This window comes from Hakea prostrata, chromosome 11 (genome assembly GCF_041222555.1).
Source record: "Hakea prostrata isolate BN-2017 chromosome 11, UWA_Hpros_2, whole genome shotgun sequence".
Classification (NCBI taxonomy): domain Eukaryota; kingdom Viridiplantae; phylum Streptophyta; class Magnoliopsida; order Proteales; family Proteaceae; genus Hakea; species Hakea prostrata.
In genome coordinates, this window is record NC_142610.1 from 7,422,127 (window position 1) to 7,448,032 (window position 25,906).

Here is a 25,906-nt window from a genome sequence, read left to right on the forward strand (position 1 = left end):
AGCCTCCATTTTGGGGTGCCAATGCAATTTGCTCTTTTTACATTGCTAATGTAACCTTAGACTTTACTTGAAATTATTAATGCCCTCTACCATTAAGCTTTACTAGGTAATTGATTACGTGGTATCTTCGTGTTTTTCAAAAACCCCCCAAAATAACCCTAGATTTTGTTATTACTTATTTACCTTACATCATCTCATTAGGTCTCACTCTTAGAAATCTAAAATGAGTAGAATATAAGGGCAAAATTGGTGTTCCATATGATTTTTTAAATAAATGTAATATCGCTTTTTGGCTTCTTAATTCTAACGAAAGGCAAAGTGAACATTGTACATTCTCCCTTAACAATTTTTAAGCATCATTAGAGATTTAAGCCAAGGCAGCTGTTCTAATGGTTGAAACCAACACCTCTTAGTGAAGAGGACATGGGTTCAAGTATTCAACCCTCGCTAAGGCATATTAATATCTCATCTCTTGGCTTAATAAGGCCCCTTTGTACAAGAAAAAAAAAAAGATTTAAAGGTAAGGGGGTAATAGTTATTGCAACTTTAATTAGTAATTAAGCTATAGTACAATGGGGCATCAGTAGTTGTCCATAAATAGTAACAAACGTCAATGTTATTTTGGAGTTATAATAAAAAAAAAATGTCATGTCATAAGGGGATAAAGTAGTAATTAAGTTAAGATTGGACTAGTAAACTTAAAAGGTATAGGGGATAAAGTAATAATTAAGCTATAGTACTGGAGCATCAGTAATTATCTCCCAAAAACTAAACAAGTACCTAATTTGAGACCATTATTTATTATTTTGGATCTTTCTGACTAAAATAAACAGATAAATATATAAAAAGTATTTATCATGAAACTCATTAAGTCCATAAAATATTGTTTAAAACAATATAAAAATCATTTATACATGATTTATTATTTTTGTCTCTTTTTTACCATCAAACAATCTCAACATCTTTTTGCACTTAGATGAGTCTTTATTTCAATGTTCTATGTTAATGTTTCATCCCCTTTGTGTATTCCCATACAAAAATAAATTTGTTGCTCCATTAACATCAATCAAGCGAATGACCATGCTCAAAGGTTCTAAAATTGAGTATACATCCCTTCCATTTGTCCCAAATCATAAATTTTGTATTATGTTAATGACCGTTGCACCCAATTGAGATTTGCAATGCCTATTTGCCATTCATTTTGATGATGTAACCGTTACTCTTAGGTCATCCTCACATTGTAAATTGACTTAAAACATCAAAAAATTAGAAGCAAAGCTTGTTTTGCATGGCTTTCTTGTTGATTTTCAACTTAAGACATCTATTTATAAAAAAATGAACTACGTAAATTTAGAGATGGATTGAATCGTCCAACAAATGTGATAGTTGAGGACAAGCAAGTTGCAAGTCTTGTGGCTTGTGAATGATGAAGAAACATGAAGACAAAAAGGAAAACATTGGGAAGGATGGTTTAATGAAATCATAAAAAGATTAGGGATTTTTCATGAACCTATCAACTTTTTATTTTTTGAATAAAGCATAAAATCAGTTAGTATCCCAATTAATATGGCAATTAATATGGGTTGGTTTTGAAGTTGGCTGCGTTTACAAGTTTATGCCTAATATACAAGAAAAGTTGGTTTTTTCAATTATAAGTGCATTACTACAATGATCAATACGTGTATTTACTATGTGACCAAATCCTACTAACTATGAAGGCTCAATAAAAATGTCCACAAAATAAAATATCCTAATTGTTAAAATTAGAGAAAACCAATTATACAAAAGCCCATTCGAGCCCATGTAGTAGTGCAAGAGATAAACTTCAAATGGTTGGTCAAATAAGTCCCCCCTTGAGATGCTACTAAAGGTTCTCTGTTAGTTACAACTGTGAAACACTATCTTCATCTTGTTCTTGACATTCCCTTAGTTCTTGCAAGAACCGAATGATTATTAGGCAATTGATCCCAGCTAAGATTTGCCAATGTATTGCCTACCAGTTGGTCTACACTTGTCAGAAGTGGCTCATATATATATATTTTTGTAGAAAGTGTCTCATTGAACACATACGTTTTATTTAGCCAACAACCCAAAAGAGAATTTGATTATGTAGCCGCATAGGTTGAGGTTGTTTAGATTTAAATGATAGACATTTATAGCTCCCCAAGTGACATAACAGGCGATACCATGTTTGGTAAGATAACATAACCAAAAGTCATGTCCTAAAGATAGGGTATGTCTAGCTACCCAAGCAAAATGAGTGGGTAGTAATTGACCAATTGCGTTGGGGTCCCATTGGTTTGCATTGGTGTAATATGAAACAAAGACATGTTAACGTCTACTAACTTCTTTTTTCTTACCAAGTTGATGCCAGTCATCGTGACTAGCCCCCTCCCCCTCCTCCTGGACCTTTGGTGATGGGATGGGGGGGGGGGGGAAGTGTGGAGAGAATGGAGGATCGAACCATAGACCTCCTAGGACTTTAGGCCTTTAACAAGAGGTTGTCTCCCAATGCGCTAGAAGTGCACCCACAAGGTCGCTAACTAACTCACTAGGAAGAACGGTGGTTATGATTCATTTGACCTAAGGGTCGAACAAAAAAAAAAGATAGATTGACTAGTGTCCACCTTTCTAGGAATAAAATTTCTTATGACTAAGGAAACTGAAATGACACTATTCCAGATGTAAGGTTCTCTTCTAGCTTGGATATTTGCGTCAAATAGAGAATAATTTGGTAAGTATTTGGCCTTAATAACCCTTGACTAGGTAGATTGTTGTTCATTCGAAGCCTTTTGATCTTGCTTGAGTAGTAGTGCTTTATTATACACCTCCGCCTTGTAGAGGCCTAGTCCCCCAACTTATGTTGGAAGGCAAAGCTTATCACATTCTATAAAAGCATAATTTGATTTCTTACATGTATTACCACTCCATAATCTATATGTGAAAACATCAATCTTCAAAATAGCAAATGTGCTCCTATAAAAGAGTGAGATACGAGCTAGAATTGACTAGTTTAAAACCCATCTTCTTACAAAACCTAAGCAATTAGATTTTCAAGTCTTGAGTTTCCCCAATATTTTATTAAGAAATATTTGAAAATCACACACTATAGACTGAGATTGAAACAAATAAGTACCAAGATACATAAGAAATTTCTAATTGGAATGTTAATTTGATCATAAAACTTATTCTGTAGAGGTGAAGAGACATTATTACTATTAAACACATCACTTTTATGGAAATTAACCTTTTGTCTTGACACATCCAATAAGAGATTAATGGTTGCATTAGTGGTAGCAAGATCCTCTTCTATTGCACTAAAAAAAATAAATACATCATTGAGTTATTGTCACTTTGATGTGTAGATTCCCAATAAATTTCAGACACATATGTATAATGGAAAATAGTGGGATGGTGTATTGTGGATAGATACAACCATTAAGGATAAATAAACATTGTTGAAGAGATGTATGTTTAAAAATGGATTATAGTGGAAGGATGTACTATTTGATCATAAGTAGCATTAGCTTGGAATGCTCCCTAAGAGCATTTTTGGGCTCTCTATAATGATGTAACCTTATATACTTCCAACCTTCCTAGAGAGATATTTGATATAACCCCCCTTCCCTTATCTCTCTTAATATTGACTTTCATTTTCAGGTTTATGTAGATGGGAGCTTGGGATAAACATAGTAGAAAAAGAGGACAAAGTTGTATTATTTAAAATTTCTATCGGAGTTTCTTGGCAAGAAAAGCATGTAATGGTTCGGGTCTCTCGGTTGCAATGGTGGAGTTGGAAGTGGTTCGGGATGGCTTGTTGCTTGCTTGAGATTTGCAAATCACTAAGATGGTTCTTCATTCGGACGGCAAGAGTGATTGATGCCATAATTGGTAGTGGCCACTCTTAGATTATCCTAAACAATATGTGGGTTTTGATTAATTATTGAGGTTAATAATTGATAGAGGTCTCAACACATTGGGTCAATGCATTGACATTAAGTGTGAGATGAGCCAAACCGGTCCATTGTGAAAATGGACTAGGATTTGGGATGCTATTATGAATAGCTATGATAGGGTCACTCCAATCATTTAAGTCTTATGTTTTCTTTTTTTTCTCCATGAGGAAATGAAGATGAAGAGATTGGAGAATGTTTCGTTATTCTGCATATTTTAGCATTCAAGGTTTTTGGATTGACTTTCATATGTTGGTATAAGTACATGAAACTCTCTATCTGAATAATATTGTGTATCTTAATTGTTGTATGGGCTTCAATTAGGATTTTGGAAGGGGGAAATGAAAGGAAAAAAAGCCACAAATAGTCCAATAATTGGTATTCAAATAAAATAAAAAAATCCCACAAATAGTCCAACAATTGGTATTAGAGCCTTCCCATACAAAACTAGAATCAATTGAATGTTTATATGACAATTGTTTGTTAGAATTGGTTGGAAACAAAATGATTTAAAAAAAAAAGAGAAAAAGTCTCCATTATGCGTTTGTACCCTTCTTCTTTTCTTTTCGTGTAAGTTGAGGGCGAGTGTCACAGGAGGTGGCAGTAGAAATAAAAACCTCAGCAAGAATATAATTCTTTGTAAAAGATGTTGATATGTTAAAACTTTAAAATATTGACATTATTCCTTGTAATTTGAAGTCCACGAGTTCCAATATGACTTTCACATTAAATTGAGATGAAAGCTGTTTTTGAAATTTGGTATGGGTAATCATACATTCGTGCAAACTCTAGTGAATTGTGTAATTACATTTCTCAAGGTACCATTACGTTAGAATTTTTGAATTCAAAGCTATGTTTGAGTTTAAACTTGATCCAATGAAGACATAATAGCTGGTAGTAAAACGGTGAAAAGTGGCACAACTTGTCCAATTTGAGTCATAATAGGCATTAATACGTAGGTCACTAGCAGAAGATAACAAAATACATTTCCTTGGACAAGAGTTTAAGTAGCGTAAAATCCAAAATGAAGCATCCAAATGAGGTTTCGTAGGTTTCTCCATCAATTGACTTAGAACTTGTACAACATAAACAAAATAGAGTTTTTTTCATTGCGCCCCCTTAAGTGGAGGCTAAATTGTTGGCTGCCCCTCTTATATGCAAAAAATTACACGGCACCCCCCAGGGCATAACCCAATATTCCAAGTGATGCGCCAAAACTGCCGGCCCTTGGACTCCACCGAGTGCCCGCAAAACAAAAGCTCTTGTCGGGAGTCCACCTCCGAAGGCTAAGTCGGTGATGAACTTAATCACAAACGGCCCGCAGAAGCACGAGCAATGAATGAAGAAACGGGAAAGGTGATCTAGATAGCGGGCCGAAGTGAGGTCATGCATGATCCGAACCCGAGTCTCAGATAGTATTCTCCTTGATCGATTGATCCGTCCCTCACCTGATGGTAGTGAGGTTTATATAGAGTGTACCTCGAACTCCTCGTGGATGCACCGAGCCCTCGGGTAGCGTTGGATCTACAATAAGATCCGTGAGCGATAGACTCACAGTTTGGGCTAGTAGAGGACTCGAGATAACCGAGGTTATGCGAAGTTATCCCTTTGATGATGATTATCCGCAGCCGCGGGCGCATCGGGGATTACCCTAACCATAAGTAAGAAAGGGCACGCCGGAAACATCTTCTCGGCAAGCCATCTCCGGTCCGCCGGGAGGATTCGGTTTCTCCGTCTTGACCGGGTCGAGGGTCGGACCAGGTATGAACCCGGTCGATCATAAACTCTCCATATCACCAAGTTACCCCTGTCGATAGTCAAGCCTTTTCATGACTGTCAAGTGAGTGTTGGAAATGACTAATATACCCTCTTGTGTGTATAAAGATGAAAACACCCCTTTGTAAAATTGCCCTCTAACCAACCTTAGGTGGGTTAAGGTATTCTCCCTTCACCCATCTTCTTCCCATACCCTTTAGAAACCCCACATCGCTAATAATCACCACCGCCCTTTCCCTATTCTCTCTCTCTTCGAAAAAAAAGAAAAAAGGATCGCCTTGATAGCTAGGGAAAACCAAGATGGAGAAAAAAAAAAAATAACAACTATGGAGGAGATGGCAGATCGAGAACTTTGACCGATACCATGTTAATTGTAGAATTCGATATAAAATCAATGAGGAAGATCTGAGATCAAGAAAGAACAAGAGGAGATAATATGATTCGAGCCAGAGGCTTACATCCATAGGGAGAAAGGAGGCTGTTTAGGTTTTCATTTATTTAAGGGTTTTACAACAATCCCCAATTTACAAACTTAAGTCCATTGCCTTACCCTCTCCACCTAGGTTGGTCATAGTCCGACCCAATACAATTTAGCATCTTTTATTTAAAGAGATTGGAAATGGAGCTAGTTTATTTGTTTATAGCAATTTAGTGTGTGTATGTGTCCTTAGGGTAAGGATCATCTTTAGTTATCAGTTTTGTTGTTTGATAAATTAGGTTTCAGTTGTAATCATGGTTTTTCATTATAGATAAAGCTTTCTCTTCTCCCCCCTTCCACCCAAAAAAAAAAAAAAAAAAAAAAAAGAAAAAAAAAAAAAAAAAGAAAAAAAAAGAAAAAGAAGAAGAAGAAGAGGTGTGTAAAAGGATCATTTGCTGAAAAGTAGTAGGTTGATTGTGTTTTTGCTTAAATTTTTTACAAATACAAGATAACATAAAGTTCTGAAAACCATAGGAGTACAATGAAACAATATTATGATAGTAATATAAAAAAAATATTTGTTCAAATATTTACAAAGAAAACATATAAAATCCAGACTAAAGTGCAACTAAAATTTTTTTTCTCGAGAAAACCTTATAATAAAATATTTTTTAGGATTATTTAAGGAAAAATAAAAAGGATAGCTAATTTTTGGAATTAATTTTAGAAAAATGATAACTATTTATACATATATAAAGAACTTAATTCGAAGTATATGATTTGAATATTTCAGAATAAAACATTTGTTGGACAAGAACAATTAGCACTAAAATAAGTATTCATTAATGTTTTTTCAAAAATAAATTTGTTTGAGTAATTTTTTCTTTTAAACTATCTTTTTAGTAAATCTTTTTAAAATAAGGAGAACAAGGAAATATTCTATAGGGGACGTTTGTAATATAGTAAATCTTAGGGAGGGGTGCAATCTAATAGATTATAATTCAAGGGGTGTATATGTAATTTTTAAGAAAGGGATTACATATATAGAGTATATGCATATGGTCCATCACGTGTTTGGTATATATTGTTGGGTATAAATATTGCCTTATTAAACACTTCTCCCTCTCCCGTCTTCGCTTTTTCTTCACCTACTGTTTGCTTTCCGATTCTCTCGATCTGTCAAATAACTCTAGGGTTTCCTTTCTAGGGTTTTGGCGTTCAGTCCCTCTCCTACATTCGCTCAAATCTTCTGACATTCATTGTCTGTAAGCGGAGATGAAGCTAACTGTGAAGACATTGAAAGGCAGTCACTTTGAAATCCGCGTTTCGCCTAATGATACGGTGAGTTCTTCTTCTACTCATTCTATTCCTAATAGCTGATTAATTTGCCTTTTTGAATTTCGTGAATTGATCTCAATGCTTTTGAATTTTTTTTACCAATCCGTCGAACCAATTGTTCTGTGTACACAACGCTTCCTTGGGATTTGGGTGGTTCTTAAGAATAGAGAGTTAATTGAGGGTTGGTTCATTTGGACATTCTGAGACTGCATTTAGATGGTGAAGAGCTGCGTATTAGCGTCTTCTTTTACTGCGGTTTGTTGTGTTTGCTGTACATTAATTGTTGTTGACAGTAACAAAAACGATACCTGTTTAATTGTATTATCTTCTTCATTTTTGGATAAAGCTTCGTTTCCTTAATGGCATCGAAGAATATATATAGTGTGGACATGCATCTCAGAGTTTGTACAGATGATTTGAGTAGTTGGTGAGTGTTATTCAGTAGACAAGGAACAAAGGATTAATAATTTTTTGGTTTGATAATTAAAAAATAATAAAATAAAATTTAAGTTTTTAAGCGACCAGCAGACACATGGTTTTTATTCCACAGGAATTTGGTGACTGGAAATGTGTGGTGACCAGCAGACACATGGTATTTCGAGTCAGGATATGTCTCAGTAGGGACACGGAGAATTATATTTGAAGTAATAAATGGTTCAATTAAAAGAGTGACAACTAACAAAGTATACAGATAATGGCGTGAATTTTATGGGGAAAAAATTGTGTTTTAGATGTCAAGGTATAAGATTTGAGTAGTTTTTAGCATTAGGGTATTCTAAGCAGGTTATGGAACCCCCTAAAACTTTTTTGGTGTTTTATGTGGATTATTGCAAAATATACAGTCTAACCCCAGAAACTTATTCTTCTGTTTGCATTATGTGTTCACATTGATCTTAAACTTACATTTGTTTTATATGTTTACACTTCACATTCCATTTGGTGAAATGTTGTTAAACTAACATAGTGAACTAGAAAATCTGGCAAGAGATGTACTTGACATTATTACAGAATAGAGAAAAAAATAGAATATATCAAGGAGACTCTATGTAATCAGAACAGAAGATTCACAATGGCATAAAATTTGACTTAGAGTAGTCTATTTTACTAGTGGAATAGGCCTGCAGAATCTCTGAAGATTTTGACATCAGAATGTGAAGTTTCATAGAAGTCCTTGTATTATTAAGATTGTCAGTGGCGGAAGTTGAAAACATTTCTGTCAATCAAAGTTTGAGGGAATTAGATCAGGAACTGATATATGAATTATGAAATTTGAAGTAATTTTGATCAGTATTGAGGAAGAAAAGGAATTAGGAAGGAAATTGGAAATTTATGACATAGGATGAAAATTGGTAAGAGATTAAGATAGAGCAGCAGGGAAGGAATCTAATTGTTGTGGTTTTGGAATCCACCAAAAGCATTCCTTTGGAACCACTAAGCTGAATCTGAGAATCCACCCAGAAAACAGGACTACATCCACTGCACTTGTAGGAAACTGAAAGTTTATTAGTCATTAATTTGTGTGTGAGGCTATAGGAAACTGCATGAAATAGATCTACGGAGGAAAGAAAGAGAAAATGCCTGCCCAGCTAGCCATTGAACCATCAGACTACCAAGTAACAAGCAAACTTGGCCCAGGTCAATCAGCCCACAGCTCTGTTTATAGTGTACAGCTGTTCCCTACTTCTCAGCATGCATAAGCCTGACTGGGTGATCAGAACTTGTGTGGGTCTGCCTAGAGGATTGAAGGTTGCAGCATGTCTTGGTTCCTATGGAAAGTTTTTGTTAGAGGCTGCCTTAGAAAGCTTCTATTCTTGTAATTACTTGACAAAGAGCAGGAATTCTATTCAATGGTCCCCATGTTACGGTTTCCAGTTTTCTTGATGGCTATCCTTTGCTTCCTGGAGATTTCCCCATTTGGTCTAGTCATAATGGTACTTTAAATAAATGAAGCAGTTTGCTTCTCATGATTACACTTGAATCTGCAATCATTGGATGATGTGAGCAATTATAGCTTCCTTGCAGTGGGTGAGATACCTATATATGCATCTGTTCCTTTTATTCTTATATAGAGGAAGAAAAAAATTTTCAGCTAGATTCTAATCTGAAATTACTTCCAACTTATGTGTATAACTTGAGCTTTTGGGCTCTCTCTTTGTAATCCTAATTTAGTTTGCTGTAAGGGTCTAGCATAATTGTTGAAACTTCTCCTATTAAAAGAAGTTGTTGTTGTTGTTGTTGTTGTTTGGGTTTTATTTTTTATTTTTTAAAGTTTCTTTATATGGACCCCTTGAGGTATAGCGGAAAACAGATTCAGTGCAATTTTTTTGCGCTTTTGTCTGTACCCACTATGGTATCCAAATTTGGCCAAATAAGGACTCACTATTATCTTTTTCCATTATTTATATTTTTGACTTTTTGTATGAACAAATTGCCCTTATTGCGTTCCTTATTTTTCTTGAAAATTTTCATTGGTTAAAATTGATGATCTTCTCAACCTTTCATCAATCCATGGTTTAGAGTTTGATGTTTCTGCTGCAATTCATCTTCCCCCTCAATGAGGAGAGAGATTGAAACATCAGCAGAAGATGGATCAAACAGTGATAGTGCTGCCCCTGGAAATGATTTACATCGACATAGAATTCTTAAATTGATTCTTTACTATACCTAAACTTTCTTGGAACTTAAATTCCTACTTCTAGTAGTCAAAATAGACTAATTTATGGTACTTCCCACTAATAAATTTAACTTAAAAAAGAACTCAGAATATGACTTAAAAACATAACATTTACTAATAATGTAGGCGGAACATTCCTCATAATTCTAGCACTGGACTTGCCTAAATTGTGATACAGACCTGGTATAGGGCTGCAATGGTGGGCTGTAATGGAGGTAGAGTTAGAGGAATAGGGAGGAGAAGAAGGGGGGAAGTAGAACAGGGGGAAGGAAATCTCTCAATAACAAATAAACTCTTCATTCAATTCAATCAGAAAATGGTATCCTAGTACATTATATTTAAATTTAAAGAAAATAAAATGCAAATCCTAATTGAAATCGTTATCCATAGCAAACTCTAAAACTAAGTCTAAAACCTCATGTAGGAATACTAAAACAAATAGAAGAGTAAAACTAAAATTGAAATAAAATACTTATCTGAGTCCAACTTTTGTTGGACCAAACTCCATTGGACCGGTTCTTTTGGGGTTGGACTTGAAGCCGTTGAACCGGTCTGCTACTGCATCAAATTGTTATTGTAAAAAGTACTCAGTATTCTGAGAAATTTGTTTTAGACTGTCATATTTTGATTGATCTTGAAGTCCTAGCTCCTAGTCTTAATTTAGGCCCGTTGAGTACAGTTCATTATAATGGAACCCCTTAAACCAGAGGCCCAACACATACGTAGTACTGTTTGGTGTTAGGGAAAACGACTTCTAGCCTTTTTAGGGATGAGACTCGTCAGCCTTCCTAAAGGTAGGTGTTTAGATGAATGTGTATGTGGCTTTTTGTTATGCTTTTGTTTTACAAATGTTTTTAACTTTCTGAAATATTTTATTATTATGGAGACACTGGAAAGGTTCTATAAAAACCTACTGAACTGATGTAATCGTGCACTTTGTTCGCATTTTAATTTATAAATTGGTGACAACCTGAGGAAGCTGCTATTGGTATCAATATTCCATTACTGTGAATCTGAATAGGGATCTGGGTCCCTTTTCCTTGAAGTTGCTGAAGTGTGTTTATTTTTTCTCGGCTGTCATTCAGGTACTTGCTTTTATATTATTCCTTAGATATGTTATGTTTAACATAAAGTAGGAAAAAAGAGTGCTGCCTGTTGTGTGGACCTTGCACTTAGATACAACAACTTGTAGCATTACCGTTCTATCCCCAGTGAAATAAACAATCTCATTCAAGAAGGTACGCTGTGCATGCTCATTGGCCTACACACTGGTCAGGGGCTACACAATTAGGCAGTTACCTCTTGCCTTATAAATCAATTTATAGGTTAATTTTTAAAGACATTGCATAATATTATGTAAGCTATGTGTGGTGTTGGCTACTCATTTGTTGGAACCTATTGTTATTATTAATATCTTTATTTATTAATATTTGTTTATATTTATATTTTTTATATTTGCTTTCTAGATTATGGCTGTAAAGAAAAATATTGAAGATGTGCAAGGAAAGGACAGCTATCCATGTGGGCAACAACTATTGATACATAATGGAAAGGTATTGAAAGATGAAACTACCCTCGAAGAGAACAAAGTCAGTGAAGATGGTTTTCTTGTTGTCATGCTTAGCAAGGTACCAAATACTTAGCTTTGTCTTATGTTTCATTTGGCTCTTTTCTGCTAGGAGAGTTATTGCTTGAGCGTATCATCATGTTTGAGCGTATATTTATGTGTCCTTTTGTTATGAGTCCTGTTATTGGAGAGGTTTAAGCTTTCACCCTTTGATTTTGGAGTTCATCAGCTATTATTTTGTTATTTTTTTTGGTGCACTAATATTTATCTTAAATATGAGACCAACTTTTATGCTGATCTTTAAAGGTTGCAGTCCTGAATCATTAGGCTGGTTATCATTGGTCAAGCCTTACCTGAGCCCAACCTGATAGTAACAAATAAAGCCTGCTGCAGGGCTCAGATTTTCTCAGTTGGCCATTGTCTGAACTGGCCTTGGTTACTTATTGTTAGTGAGTGTAGAAGTTATTGAATTTTACTTCCTTAACCTAGAGCAAGATTTATTATAGCTATCCAAAGTTTCTAGAATCTGATACCACCTGATGTACACAAATGGTACCTACCATTACTAAATTGTTACAATCAATCTCACAACATAAACTTCTATTCAAACTCATCTTACCTGAAACCAGAGAAGTCCAGTGCAGACTCAGTCTCCTTCCTCCCCAAGTTGGGCTTTTAGTGGTTTCTGTAATTGACCAATTCAGTGCATGCCTCATTTAAATTTGTAGCTAATCTTGATCTTAGTGTAGGTCATATATGGGACCATTGGTCAAAGCTATTTGCTTACCAAGTTGGTCTCTTCATGGAGAAGGTCTTAAGTGAAGGATGCTGGAGTTTTCAGGTTTATGGTTTGGAAGAAACCAACTTTCTTATGGCCGATTGGTTACTATGGAAATAACACTAGGTCAGCAAGTAAATTTGAAAAAAGAAGAGTGAATAAGATGATGTACTATTACGACCTATTATCATGCCATGGTTCGCTTCAAGCATGCAGCACGGTAATCCATCAACAGTATTGGATTGGTACTTGAGTGGAGCATGGACAGGAATTTTTAGTTGGTTGCGGTCAAGTTTTTCAGAATGAAGCTTTTGCTTTTAGTCACATTGTGCTTTCTTTTTCTTTTCCCCCCTTTTTTGTTTCTCATAAGTTTTCTACATTTGTAGAGCAAAACCATGGGATCAGCAGGGGCCTCATCTGCTCAGGTATTTGTGCTGCATATAATTATAGGATGTTACCTTTCTCTCTGTCTTCATATGTTTCCTAATTGAGCTTTGTTTTTTTTTTGAGGACAGGGTTCTTCAACTGCAACGGCACCTGCACCAGCGACTGCAGTAGCACCTGCTCCTCCTCCTGCACCTGCAACGACGACTACAACTGCAGCAGTTCCTCCACCAACTGTTGCAGCTGATGCCACACCACAAGCACCGTGAGTTTATATGCTTCTTTGTCATTCTATTACAAAATAATCATATCATCTTTTATATGCACATGTAGTGTGGGCCCCCCCTCTTTTAATGAAGCCTCATTGAGAAGTATGTTTGCTTCAGATGCTAACTAACATTTAGTTTGCTTTTACCCTTTTCTCCCTGGATTGGGCTGCTGGAATTCTGATGAATATTGGATATTTGAACTTCAACTTGGTTCTCTTATCTCCTGGATGTTTACTTGATGTTTGATAAAATAACCATTGTTATTTTGCGTAGTGTGTCACTTGCTTTCTTGTCTATCAAAATGTAAATGATTTGGTTGACTGGATTCTGAATATAACTGCTGTTCTCTTATTTTGTGATTTATTATAGTAAACCCTACTGGAATCATGCATTGTTCCTAGTTTCTAAAATTTTATTTCTCTTAGGTAATGGCCATATCCCCTCGTTTTGAGAAGCTGAGCAAATTCATAAGTTTTTGAGATCCTTCTGCCCAAACTTGGAATGATTGTTCGGTTAAGACTTTTAATTAAAGAGGTGAAACAGATGGATGGAGTTAGTAGATTAAAATTTATCTAACTGAAACATTGAAATGAAGTTGACTGAGAATACCTGAAACTTTGATAGTCTCTCCAGCTGTTACGTATTGGTAGGTATATTCTTTGTTAGATAACAATCCATAGGATTTGCAACCTCAAAGAAACTAGCATGAAAATAGTAGTTTCTTTTGCTTTTAAGTTTTGAGTATTCTTTTGAAAACTTATGTTTTGATTACAGAGAGTCTGATTTTATGTTGTTATTGGGTGGATTAGTGGTTTTCCTCCTGTTGCTTTTGCTATGGCTACGTATCCTGATGTAAAAATTTGAACATCTTAATTGCAGGGTTACTAGTGGTGATGTCTATGGTCAAGCTGCTTCCAATTTAGTTGCTGGTAGTAATCTTGAGCAAACTATTCAGGAAATAATGGATATGGGTGGTGGTAGCTGGGATAAGGAGACTGTGACGCGTGCTCTTCGTGCAGCATACAACAATCCAGAGCGTGCTGTTGATTATTTATATTCTGTATGTCAAAATTTCATTTTAGTCCAGTTGATGTGTTTCCTGGGGCTTAATAACTGATATTTGGTCTTGCTTTGTTCAGGGTATTCCAGAAAGTGCAGAGATTGCAGTTCCTGTAGCTCCTCTCCCTACAAATCCTGCAACTGGAGTAGCCAACCCCACTAGTCAAACAAGTGCAGCAAGTGCTGCCGCTGCTGCTGGAGGGCCTAATTCTTCTCCTTTGAATTTGTTTCCACAGGTTATAATTTAGGCATTTAGTTGTGATGACATGTCTTGCATGTTTTATTCTCTATGCTTCTCTTCTGTTATTCTGAATTTAGAATCCATGCAGGAGGCTCTCAACTCTGGTGCTGCGGGGGGTGGATCCCTTGATTTCCTAAGACACAACCAGCAGGTTTGTCTATCTCCATTTTCTTATAAACATTTCTCTGTGACAAGCTTCTTCTGTTGGTTCAAGGCTTTAAGCTTTATTTTGATTTGTAGTGTCAATAACTAGAGATGCAGAAAATGAGATGGATTGGAGACTGTCATGAGATATGTTTGGTTTGGTCTCTGGGAAGGGGGTGAATGGGGTTCAAGTTGGTGGGTTCCCAATTATCCTTGGGCTCCATCAAGGATCAATGTTTAGCCTTTTATTTGTTTATGCTTATCATGGATGATTTAATTAGTTGTGAGATGAGATGCTTGGTTTATGCTTTTGGCAAATGATTAGTGGTTGAGACAAAAATAGGGTTTAATGCCAAGTGAACATATGAAGATCTACCTTGGAATCATAAGACCTTAAGATAAGTAGAACAAAAACAGGGTGCATGGTGCACAACATTAGTCACACTCAAATGGGTAATAAAGTTGTCATTTGTCAATATTGAGCATGATGTTTCCCAAAGAGTTTGTAGGATGAATGAAGTGGAGAGGTGCATCTAGCAAACTATGTGTGATATATTCTGATAGGAAGTAGAGATTGATGTGTGGAAAGAGTAAAAAAGGATAAAGTCAGGGTTGACCATATTCGAGCTGAGTTCAAAGTTGTCCCCATACATGAGAAGATATAAGAGGTGGCATATACATTTTCAACGAACAGTTTGGGAGGCACCAGTTTGGAGGAGTGACTTGGTTGAGACAAAAGGATCTAAGGAGCTATGGACAGCCATAAAATGACCTAGGAGAATAAGTTGGGAAAGACATGCATATTTTGGGCCTTCTCTCAAGTATTGTCTTAGATAGGACTGATCCATGTAGCTGATTCCATTCAGGTGGGATATTGCTTAATTTCTTTCATTATGTGAGGTGCTCTTCTCTTTTTACTATTATTTTTGGTTCTTTTTCCCTTGAAACAATTTGTTTAACCAAGCCCACTAGTTGGGAGAAGACTGAAATTATTGTTAGTGTTGTTGTTTTAGTAGTAGTGTGGATAATTGTGTTGGACAAATCTGATTTGATTGCAGAATTGGGATATGCCCCTCCTGCCTCCCTCCAATCTTAGTGAGACCAAATAAACATAAAACATATTAACCATAAATTTGATTTTCTTTTTTGCTGTGGCAGTAGGTTCATATGCTACAAGTGAGATTATATGGTCTCTAATGGTTAATTGACTTTTCTATTCCTGATATTTTAGTAATGGTGTTCTCCTATTTTTAAGTCTTTGCTTTAGTTATCTTTTGTGAAATGAATAGTTGAATGCGGACTACTTTTTCTTGCTAAACAATGAATAACATGCTTTTTGCTTTTTATTTAAGGTAGGTATATTTGTTATTTTAATTAATAATTAAAATCAAGTGTGGTATCTGTTCTGATTTCTCTTTTGTTTTCTCCTTTGAACCTTTTCGGCTCATATTTTAGTTTCAAGCATTGCGTTCGATGGTGCAATCAAACCCCCAAATTCTACAGGTCTGTGAATTATCAGCTTTGAGAACTTAGATTACTTTGTTATTCTCTGTTAATTATTAGCTTGGAGGATTCCAGATTGTTTTGTTTATGTTTCAAATATTGTTGACTGTTCATCCTGTTACAGCCAATGCTTCAGGAGCTGAGCAAGCAAAACCCCCAACTTCTTAGATTGATCCAGGAGCACCATGCAGAGTTTCTTCAGTTAATAAATGAACCGGTTGAAGGTGCTGAAGGGTGAGCATTTTGAACGCTTCATTTTTTTAAATATTCTATGGAAAATTATTTATATGATTGTTTCTACTACTGTATTATTTTGGTCAAATTTGCTCCTACAAATAGTTATGGTGAATCCATTTCATTTGCCCAGAAAGTTACTTCTGGGTACTTATGGTTTTATTAAGTTCTATTATCTTGTAAAATGCTCAATTAGAATGTAAAATTATAATCCTAGTTGCTGGTTGGAAATGGATGGACTAATATCATTAAGTGCCTTCTGCAAAAGGCATCTAATGCATACAGGACTGTATAGGACAAGTATCTCTTCTTGCAGAAATAGTTTCTTAAGGAAATTTCTGGTCTTTGGATGTCCATCAGGACATTCATTGATGATTGGAGAATTAGAGAACCAAGAGGAAGGCTAAGGCATGTGATGTGCTGTGGGCTTTATATAATTGGTTGCTATATGTTGTATATAAGTTTTTCTTTCTTGCTTTGGTGGTTTGGGCTTGGGTGGGTACAGGAATGGAGGTGAATTTTTTCCCCTTTAATTAAAATGTTCTAGTTATGTGAGTTCTTTCAGTTGGATGTCATGTTTTTTAAGTCAAGTTCTAGGTGCAGTGGGAATCTCCCTGTTTTATGTGGATGGTAATCTTCATCTTCTATCTTCATATCTTGTTCCTTTCATAGGTAAGAAATGGCACAGGTCTATAAATAATGCTTGTAGGGTAGTATTTTTTTGGTTTTCGAAATAAAGAGATTGGGCTGCAGGAGGGATTTCTGTTGCTTCTTAGGTGGGGAGAAGTCGCTGCTCTTATTCCAGTTTCTGTTGCTAGTTCTGTACGTTGAAATTCAGGAGTAATCATTCAGTATATAATTGAATGCAGAGTCAGGTTCAGCTAATGATTAGTCCCAGCACTTGAGCCTAATCTTTTAATCTCATCAAGTTCTGTTTGATTGTGATACGTCTACTCAAATCTAATCCCAATACCTGCTGTTTGATTTTATTAAACTCTAGTTTCTTCCGCATGTTCTTGTCATACATTCTTAGTGGTTTTAACAACCGCAGTGGTTTTTGCAAGTCTACCTTGTTTTTTTGAAATGGAATTATTAGTAAGACAATAATTAGTAATGAACAGGGGAAAGAAAGGTGCATAGCTGGTTCCTCGTGGAGTTCATTTTAATTTACCAGCGAAGTTCATTTTAATTTATTCTAAGCTGATTGCCTAATTGGAGCTTCCTTTTAGATGCACATAAGGGCTAGTGAATGATAAACTGGTTTCTACATTTGAGTGTTATCCTGCTGTTCCCCTGGTCTCTTCCCAGGTAAGGTTTTCAAGAGTTCAGGTTTGTTTAGTGTCCCACCTCTTTTAAGTGTGAGCATGGCTTATTCTGTGGCTTCCTAACAATATGGTAGAATGTAAGTTTCAAGTTTGTATATGTTGCTCTAATCAGTGGCAAGCTTGAGTTTAATCTGTTTCCGGAAGGCTTGGTCACCAGTCCGCGTCAAAAGGGGAGAAATGGGGAAAAACTGCTGGCCAGTGCCCAGTTAAGGTTCCTAAGAAACAATGTTTATGTTTTATAACTGCAAACTATTCTTGAAGATTGTGATAGAGAGTATGTTTTCGTGGCTTTAGTTGGAAACTTGAAATGGGTTGCTTAAACCAGTTCTAGGATGGGTTAAGCATCGCAAGAACAAACATCTTACATTTAAGAGGCATGCCTTTTAACTTTTCTTGGGAATATCTACCCCCACTGGAATAAAAAGAAACGGGGGAGACATAGGTCCTTTAGATTTGTCTTATATTTGGCATTTGGTATCTCCAACTGCAGCTCTATGTATATCAGATACTAAAATCTGCTTTCACTCTCTCTACGGTATCCAACATGCTTATTTCCAGATGTTTGTTATTCTTTTTGTGATGGTGAATTTCTTTGTATTGGAAAAATGGTGACTTCTTAATTGGTGTAACAGGGATCTATTTGAGGCAGCCGAACAAGACATGCCCCATGCTATTAGTGTTACCCCAGCAGAGCAGGAGGCTATTGAACGAGTATTGCTAACCATCCTCAATTGATGCTTTCTTCTTATTTTGAGTTGCAAATTATTGAGTACGTATAATGGATGTATTTTCCACCCTCTTCTACAGCTTGAAGCTATGGGCTTTGACAGAGCCCTCGTCATTGAGGCGTTTTTAGCTTGTGACCGTAATGAGGAATTGGCTATCAACTACTTGCTGGAGAATCCAGGAGATTATGAAGATTAATTGGTAATGCATACTTTGGTTTTCCTTCAGTGGGTTTCTCTTGTGAGATTCTGATGTCTTTTATATCTGCGGTGGTGGAACTTGGAACTAGTCTAATTGTTTTATTTCCCAGTTCTTTTTTTTTTTGTGTGGTTCAAATAGTCTGATTGGTTTGATTTGTATATTTTTTTTAAGTGCCCTTGAAGTGTATCTGTAAGTAAAGTTTATGGTACTTCAACTCAGCTAAGGAAGCCATTCCCAGTGGTTGCCATTTGGGTCAAAATGTAAAAAACATATATAAGATAATGCTGGAGTACCAGATTGATTCTACGTATGGTCTGTTATGTTTTTTGACTATGCTGACTGCCCCTGCTGGAGCAGTATAGGTTTATTCAGAATATAACTGGAGGTTTAATATGAAAAGCTTTTTATTGTTTCTTCTACAGGTAACTTCTGAAAGATTGTACGATCAGAGTTGTCCAGGAGTTGTTTTTTAATGAATGCGGCACAACTTAACCCATTGAATTGGAGGGCAGTGACACACTGGATATGGAATTTACTCGTCGGATTGGATGGAGAATTGCATTGGTTTTCTTGTTGCTTATAAGTGAGCATGATGGTGTCGTTGGGTGGATGGAAGAGCAGCATCTGAATTCTCTGCTCTGGAATTGCGATGCTTCTGCTGCTTTGTGTCGATTCTTTGCAAATTGTTTTTGATTGTCCAAACCATATGACAAGTAAATTGAACATCATACCAAACGAGTTTTTATACAGGGATGAATTTGTGTCTATCCTTTCTAGCATAAAATGAGTTCCGCTTGAACTTTTTATCTTGTATTTGCCTCTCCAATACAGGATTGGCTTTGTATAGGTACCTGGATACTGGCGATGCCGTCCGCCCTCCCGGGCCGCCATTGTTTCGGCATTTTTGAAGTTCTTGGCTACCTCTCTCAAGTTCAAAAATGAAGCTAAAGAGAAGCAGCTTCGTTGAGGATTGGCGGTTTGTGGTATGATAACTCAAAAACTCAGGAACCAAGAGACGGTTTGTGCTATTTGTTTCTATGCGTGGAGTATTATTATTCAATGGAAGGATGGAAATGGAGATACCACACAGTCCAGGTTATGAGAACTGAAAGATACCAGATTGGTTAACGAGTCCCTAGTAGATAATTACTTGTATTTCAAGCTCAGTAAAGGTATATATAACCTCTCTAATTGGGCATTTCATGGTTGTGATCCGTAAGAAAGAGAGCCAATAGAAATACTCTTTCTGAGAACCATTGGTAACTAACTAAAAATTGATGGAGGAGCATCATCACGAAAACGATGTTTATTAAAACAAACTTGTTTTGAGTGACGATTTGAGGGGAGATGCCGATGTGTGAAATATTCAGGACAGTAAAAGGGGTAAGAGAGTTTAAAAGAATGGGATCCATGTCAAGTTGGACAGGGTATAGAAGCAAAAGTGAAATATGTGGGTTGTTTGGTAAGTTTATTTTTAGTTTTCACCAAGTTTTTGGGGGCAAAGGTTGGGAATAAATGACATCCGTAAATAGGCACATTTACATTATGAAAACTTGTTCAATGACCCAAACAAAATGAGTTTTTTGGGATTTTCATTAAAAACAATAAACTTTTTTCACCCATTTTTATTCAGTCCATGATCTTACTGTGGCAGGTCTCGGGGAACAAAGAAGGAAAGAGTGGAAGGGGAAGGGAGATTCTGGCTTGAGAATTGAAACATGCCTTGAAGGTATCTTGGATGGTTTATTAGAAGGTTGGAAATCAGGATTAGAACGAAATCTACTAGTCAAGAAAATCTACACAAATGGTTGTAGGTTTTATATATGGTTTCGATTCCAAGTACAACCTTTGGAACTTATTCCAATGTTGTATGTGTATCACCAATAACTCTAAGTAGGAGGTTAAGAGTTTGAATCCTCTGGGCGAGGGACTTCGGCCCCTTTATATTATGCAATACCCGACCCCAATATATAAAATGCCTGTTCCAGAAAAAAAAAACAATATGGGGTCAATGTCTTTTTGTAATATCCCTCAAGCTCAGCTCATCTACCTTTGGTGGTTGTTTAACTGAAGATTCTGAGTTGTCTCTAAGCTCAGAATAATATATTTCTTCAGTTTTAATGAACTTCTTTCACATAAAAAAAAAAGGTCTCTAATGGAAAACAACGGTTGTTTCAAAACTGAAATTTACCAAGGGAAATGCAGGAAGCACATTTTTTTAAATCAATACTTGAACCATGACTCGTCCCTTGTTTGCCAGGGACAGAAGGCCATATTGGTGATAGTTGTTTCATTACTCCAGGTAATGGGGTGGGTCGACTACGTAAATTTGTTGTTTAAACTCAATTTTGCAATTCGTATCATTATAGTTGGTGAATCTTTCTGGGAAAATTTCTATCATTTCTTCGTATTTACTCAAAAGTCTATTATGAAAGTTTCACCTTTGATTTCTCCCAAAAATATCAAATTTATCTTTTTTCTCCTCTAATATTTTTAAATAACTAAATTACCTTCATTTTACCTGATCATATTAATAATGAAAACAACACTGCATTATTTTTGACATAAAAGAGGACGTGGTGACCATGGAAGTCCCTGCTTAATGCAAAGTTTGTGAGAAAATTAGAGATAATTATAGGAGAAAATTCTTCCTAAGGTTCTACTTCCATTAAAATGCAGGTAAGGTATTTGAGCAAAGACATTGGATGCCTTCCACTTAACCCCAGCATGAGCTTTTTATGGAGTCTTGTATAATTTTCCTGGCACATGGGTTGCAGAGTGTGTGGATAAGGTTGTTCATGAAAGGCCTCACCAATTCTACCATGGATTCGGTTTGTCTTGTCTCCAGGGAACCCTCCAGAAGATGCCCAGAGAGAGCCACCGTGAAACCATTTTTCCCAAAAGAAAAAGACTAGTCAGAAAGACTCAGAGGGGGAAAAACTGCATGGAGAGGAAAACCAAGCCTCAGATTTCAAATAAACTCAGGCTCTATATCCATTCTCCACTGGTTTGAGTCTCAAATCTCATAATAAAAAGAAGAAGGGAAATAATTCGACTAGGAAACCCATACTGCAAGACCTCTTGGTGGGGCTGCTTCAGAGTTCAGACACACCTGGTAATTTGTTCTTCTCTTTCCCAAATCAAGCAAGACAGATTGGTAGAGTCTCTCGTCTTCATCACTGTTAAAAGGAAAGAATTTGGAATATGAAATGCTCTTCCACATGCAGTAGGGAGTTTCACAGCAAATTTGAATCCATAAATTTCAAATATAGGCTGATAGTTACCTGTATCTGCCACAACTAACACTGCACTGACTAATATTGATAGCCTCTTCCTTATCTTAATAGCCACCAACAATGGGTCTCTTCCCATGGATCTAATTCATCCAACAGAACAGAGAGAGGAAGTAAAGAGAAAAATCTAAAATCTTACTTGGAACCATCTGCATTAGCTTACGTGTTTGATTTTCCAATTTTGTCCGTCTTCCAAGTCTTGACAAATAACAACCAGAGAAAGCTAACTAGTCTTTTTCTTTTTCTCTCTCGTACGCTTCTCTTTTACAGTTCTAGAACTTTTAACTTTGTGTGGTCAGGATTTCTCTAGAAAAAAAGGTGTTCCCTTCTCTTCTTCTGCTTAATGCTCTAACAACCATCTCCACTTAGTTCTTGTTGAGCTGAAAAAATGGCTCTATTACGAACTTTTCTCTCTGATACTGCCCTCGCAAAGACGGTTCCTTTCCATGACAACCTCATAAACACGACTCAGGCTAGAAGGACATATGTCTTTTCCGCTGTCAAAATGTATTCAGCTTCACATACTGATCTGGGTCAGAAAAGGAAGGTGAATCAAGCAAGAAGGGGACTGATAAAGTGTTCGGCAGTGACAGAGGTAGGTGGGTTTGTCTCTGTCGATGGAAAGGAGGAAGGTGGAGAATCAGAAGATGATCACAAGGTTCTTTTAGGCTCTACCTTGGAAGAACAAGAAACTAGAGAAAGAGCTGTCGTGGATTACGATTGGCGAGAGGAGTGGTATCCTCTGTATCTCACTAGGGACATTCCTGATGATGCTCCTCTGGGTCTCAATGTTTTTAACAAACAGGTCGTTCTATACAGAGATGGATGTGGTGTTCTTCATTGCTATGAAGATCGGTGCCCTCACAGGTAACAACCAATGAGCTGTTGATTTCTTACCCCAAAAAAAAAAAAAAAAAAGGGAGTTTTTGATTCTTTTCTACTGGTTTGGGTCTTAGTGGGTTGTTAAGAGATTCCTTTTCAGAAGTAATCACACAGACGATCATTTACATAATTTCCATTTTTATGGTTTTCTGCTACATTTGATCATTTATATAATGCCTTGTAGTATCAGAGATAACCAAGAAACACCATTAATTAGGCAAGTCAGTTGAACATTTCTGGTTAAATGGATTTATAAATGGAGAAGTGTTTGGCTGATGTCCAGCACTGATTTGGTATCTGCAGGACTAGCTCAAGCTTTTTATGAATCAGAAAATATAACTTTGTCATTAAAAACTAAAAGCAAAATAAAGAACACAGCCAGTGTTTTAATTCTATCCAAGAAATACCACATTCTATATGAGGGTCCACCAATTAAAGAGCAAGAAGTGGGGGTGGGGGTGATTGTCCGTGATCCTCTACTGCTTGAGTAGTGCTGCTGCGTGTGCACATTTAGGGTGTTTAATATACTTCCAGGGTGAAGATCCACATGAAGATTGGATCAACTTAGCAGATGTTGAGGGATATTGAATTATTGGCCTCCCAGGTTGCAGCACAGTTTTAATGGCTTCTTTTCAATAACTTGCTGGTAGCAAATTCTTGTGTTGGAACTCCTGATAATGAACTAGTGTGAGCATCATGTGTCTCTGTATTCAAAATTATCATGCTCTCACTGTGCTCTCTTGCTTCTTTTGACTTTTGATGGTTGAATTTGGGTATTCTCTTTAATTTAAACATACACTACATACTTGCACTTCAAGTTCTTCCATGCTACTGTGAAATTTTCAGAAATAGTCATTTTTTAGATTTCTATTGTGGAAAAAATTTCAAGATATCCGGTAACTTGAAACTCAAAAGAGAGAAGGATTTGTTGTATCTAAATTGGACACCTTCCTGCTTCATGCTTATTACACCAACCTCCTCTAGCTTTCTCGGTGAGGGTAACTTATGTTAAAGTAATATCTCAGAATCTCTTCCATGATCATACTAACATTGATTTTTGTCTCTTAACTTTTGATTTAGATTGGCAAAACTATCTGAAGGTCAGTTGGTGGATGGAAAATTGGAGTGCCTCTACCACGGTTGGCAGTTTGAAGGTGATGGTAAATGTGTAAAGATACCTCAGGTACATTTGGTTTCTATTCCATTCATCCTTTGTTCTCCCATTCATTACCAATTTATTTGGGATTCAAAAGAAGCATACTTGATGAGACACCTACAATATCCATCCTCTTACAGCTTCCAGCAGGAGCAAGCATTCCTCGGTCAGCTTGTGTGAGGACATATGAAGTGAGAGACTCACAAGGAGTTGTGTGGGTTTGGATGTCAGACAAGAACCCAGCAAACCCTGATAAATTGCCATGGTTTGAAAACTTTGCTCGGCCAGGTTTCGTAGATGTCTCCACCATCCATGAGCTACCTTATGATCACTCGATACTCCTTGAGAATCTAATGGATCCAGCTCATATCCCAATCTCACATGATAGGACAGATTGGACAGCAAAGAGAGAAGAAGCACAACCCCTACTCTTCAAGGTAACAGAGCGGACTGATCGGGGTTTTGCAGGCCATTGGGGCAGACAAATGGATAAAGGAATGCCAAACTTTCTACGCTTTGAAGCACCGTGTGTTCTTCAGAACAACAGAGAGCTTGTTGACAAAAATGGGAAGAAGCAATACTTCACAGGTCTCTTTCTATGTCGACCAGCAGGACAAGGGAAGTCCATGCTCATTGTGAGATTTGGAGGAACTAGTAGATCCCCACTTATAAAGTTATTTCCTCAATGGTACTTCCATCAAAATGCGAGTAAGGTTTTTGAGCAAGACATGGGATTCCTCTCATCCCAAAATGAAGTTCTTATAAAGGAGAAGGTTCCCACAAAGGAGTTGTACCTTAACTTAAGGTTTTCTGACACCTGGGTTACTGAGTACAGGAAGTGGATAGATAAGGTTGGGCATGGGATGCCATATCACTTTGGTCATAGCACAATCTCTCTGCCAAAAGAACCAGCTGTGATTGAACATGCACCCGCCGGGCTGGTTGCTGGGATCTCTGCTTCTTTGCCAGCCAAGGGGGGAATTGGAACAATGCATGCACCTAATCCAGCCAACCGATATTTCCGTCATGTCATCCATTGCAAGCAATGCCAAAATGCTGTGCAAGCTTTCCAGACTTGGAAGAATGCTCTTTCTGTCATGGCTATGGCTTCAACTGCATTGGCCATTCTAGTTTCTGGGAGACAGTGGAAGGCTCTTTACTTGGTTTCTACAACATTATTCCTTGTTGGGGTATCTGCATGTTCTACTGCAATTGCAATGAACACAACAAACTTCATTAGGAAGCATCGTCGAGCAGGAATATTTGTGTAACTAATTCTATACAGTATCTGCAGATTTCATTGCACTTCAGGACTCCATTACTGCGAACCCCATACTCTGTGTTCTGAGACATGTATCCATTTAAAGATTCATGCAACAATGGTTTTGCCCCTTTCGTGTCTATAATTGTAAGTAGCTATAAGCTAAGCCTTCTTGTTTCTCATCCTGCCACTCATAAATGCAACTACTAATGTTAAACTCAGAAACTTCTAGCTTAAGAATCTTAACTGTTTCATTTTTGGCTTTGAATTGTACAAACCTCTTCTGTCTGCCAACCTAATTGCATCTGGGGCCTATTGAAGGCAAATTAATGCAAACCCATTTTCATGTTAAAAGTTGAATCTTCTGAGAAGATAAAAGAAATGGCAACATGGATTGAATCCTTATCTATGCCAATATTGATAGCTGGAGACTTTGCTCATTAGGTATTAGTAGGGAGCGGTCCCCAACGTGCCAAGGTTTGCTTGATTGTGGTAACAAGTTTGGTCTTGTGGACGATTTCTTTTCTTCCAAACCATGATTTATTCAAGTCTACTAGATAAACATCACCTGCTTTATTTAAAGAAGTCATTGATAGGGTAATGGTTAATCCAAGCTGGTGAATTCTGAAGACAACCATTGTTTCTTTCTCTCTCTATTGGATCACAACCCGCTTCTGGCAGACAAATTAGTGACTTTTTTGCTTTCAAGAGAAGTTAAGGAAGT

General features: G+C 36.7%; 2 protein-coding genes across 2 annotated transcripts; both read left to right on the forward strand.

Moving 5' to 3' along the window:
- Nucleotides 1-7,256: 7,256 nt before the first annotated feature.
- LOC148999854 (putative ubiquitin receptor RAD23a) lies at nucleotides 7,257-19,401 on the forward strand. The gene is made up of 12 exons (XM_089139532.1): nucleotides 7,257-7,488; nucleotides 11,626-11,787; nucleotides 12,891-12,929; nucleotides 13,020-13,153; nucleotides 14,037-14,217; nucleotides 14,297-14,452; nucleotides 14,546-14,608; nucleotides 16,057-16,104; nucleotides 16,229-16,338; nucleotides 18,296-18,374; nucleotides 18,471-18,590; nucleotides 19,013-19,401. Exons 1-11 carry the CDS (start codon nucleotides 7,423-7,425, stop codon nucleotides 18,585-18,587), a joined length of 1,155 nt encoding a protein of 384 aa, XP_088995658.1. The 5' UTR covers nucleotides 7,257-7,422; the 3' UTR covers nucleotides 18,588-18,590; nucleotides 19,013-19,401.
- Nucleotides 19,402-22,142: 2,741 nt separating this feature from the next.
- LOC148999855 (protein TIC 55, chloroplastic-like) lies at nucleotides 22,143-25,424 on the forward strand. Its single transcript, XM_089140589.1, has 3 exons — nucleotides 22,143-22,750; nucleotides 23,846-23,948; nucleotides 24,062-25,424. Exons 1-3 carry the CDS (start codon nucleotides 22,272-22,274, stop codon nucleotides 25,190-25,192), a joined length of 1,713 nt encoding a protein of 570 aa, XP_088996715.1. The 5' UTR covers nucleotides 22,143-22,271; the 3' UTR covers nucleotides 25,193-25,424.
- The last annotated feature ends 482 nt before the right edge of the window (nucleotides 25,425-25,906 follow it).

What these genes read in the sequence shown, in the direction of transcription:
- LOC148999854 (XM_089139532.1), top strand. Translation starts at nt 7,423, where the DNA reads ATGAAGCTAACTGTGAAGACATTGAAAGGCAGTCACTTTGAAATCCGC. An exon ending in CCGGTTGAAGGTGCTGAAGG is followed by an intron (nt 16,339 to 18,295) that starts GTGAGCATTTTG and finishes TTGGTGTAACAG; the next exon opens with GGATCTATTTGAGGCAGCCG. An exon ending in AGCAGGAGGCTATTGAACGA is followed by an intron (nt 18,375 to 18,470) that starts GTATTGCTAACC and finishes CCTCTTCTACAG; the next exon opens with CTTGAAGCTATGGGCTTTGA.
- LOC148999855 (XM_089140589.1), top strand. Translation starts at nt 22,272, where the DNA reads ATGGCTCTATTACGAACTTTTCTCTCTGATACTGCCCTCGCAAAGACG. An exon ending in GAAGATCGGTGCCCTCACAG is followed by an intron (nt 22,751 to 23,845) that starts GTAACAACCAAT and finishes CTTTTGATTTAG; the next exon opens with ATTGGCAAAACTATCTGAAG. An exon ending in AATGTGTAAAGATACCTCAG is followed by an intron (nt 23,949 to 24,061) that starts GTACATTTGGTT and finishes ATCCTCTTACAG; the next exon opens with CTTCCAGCAGGAGCAAGCAT.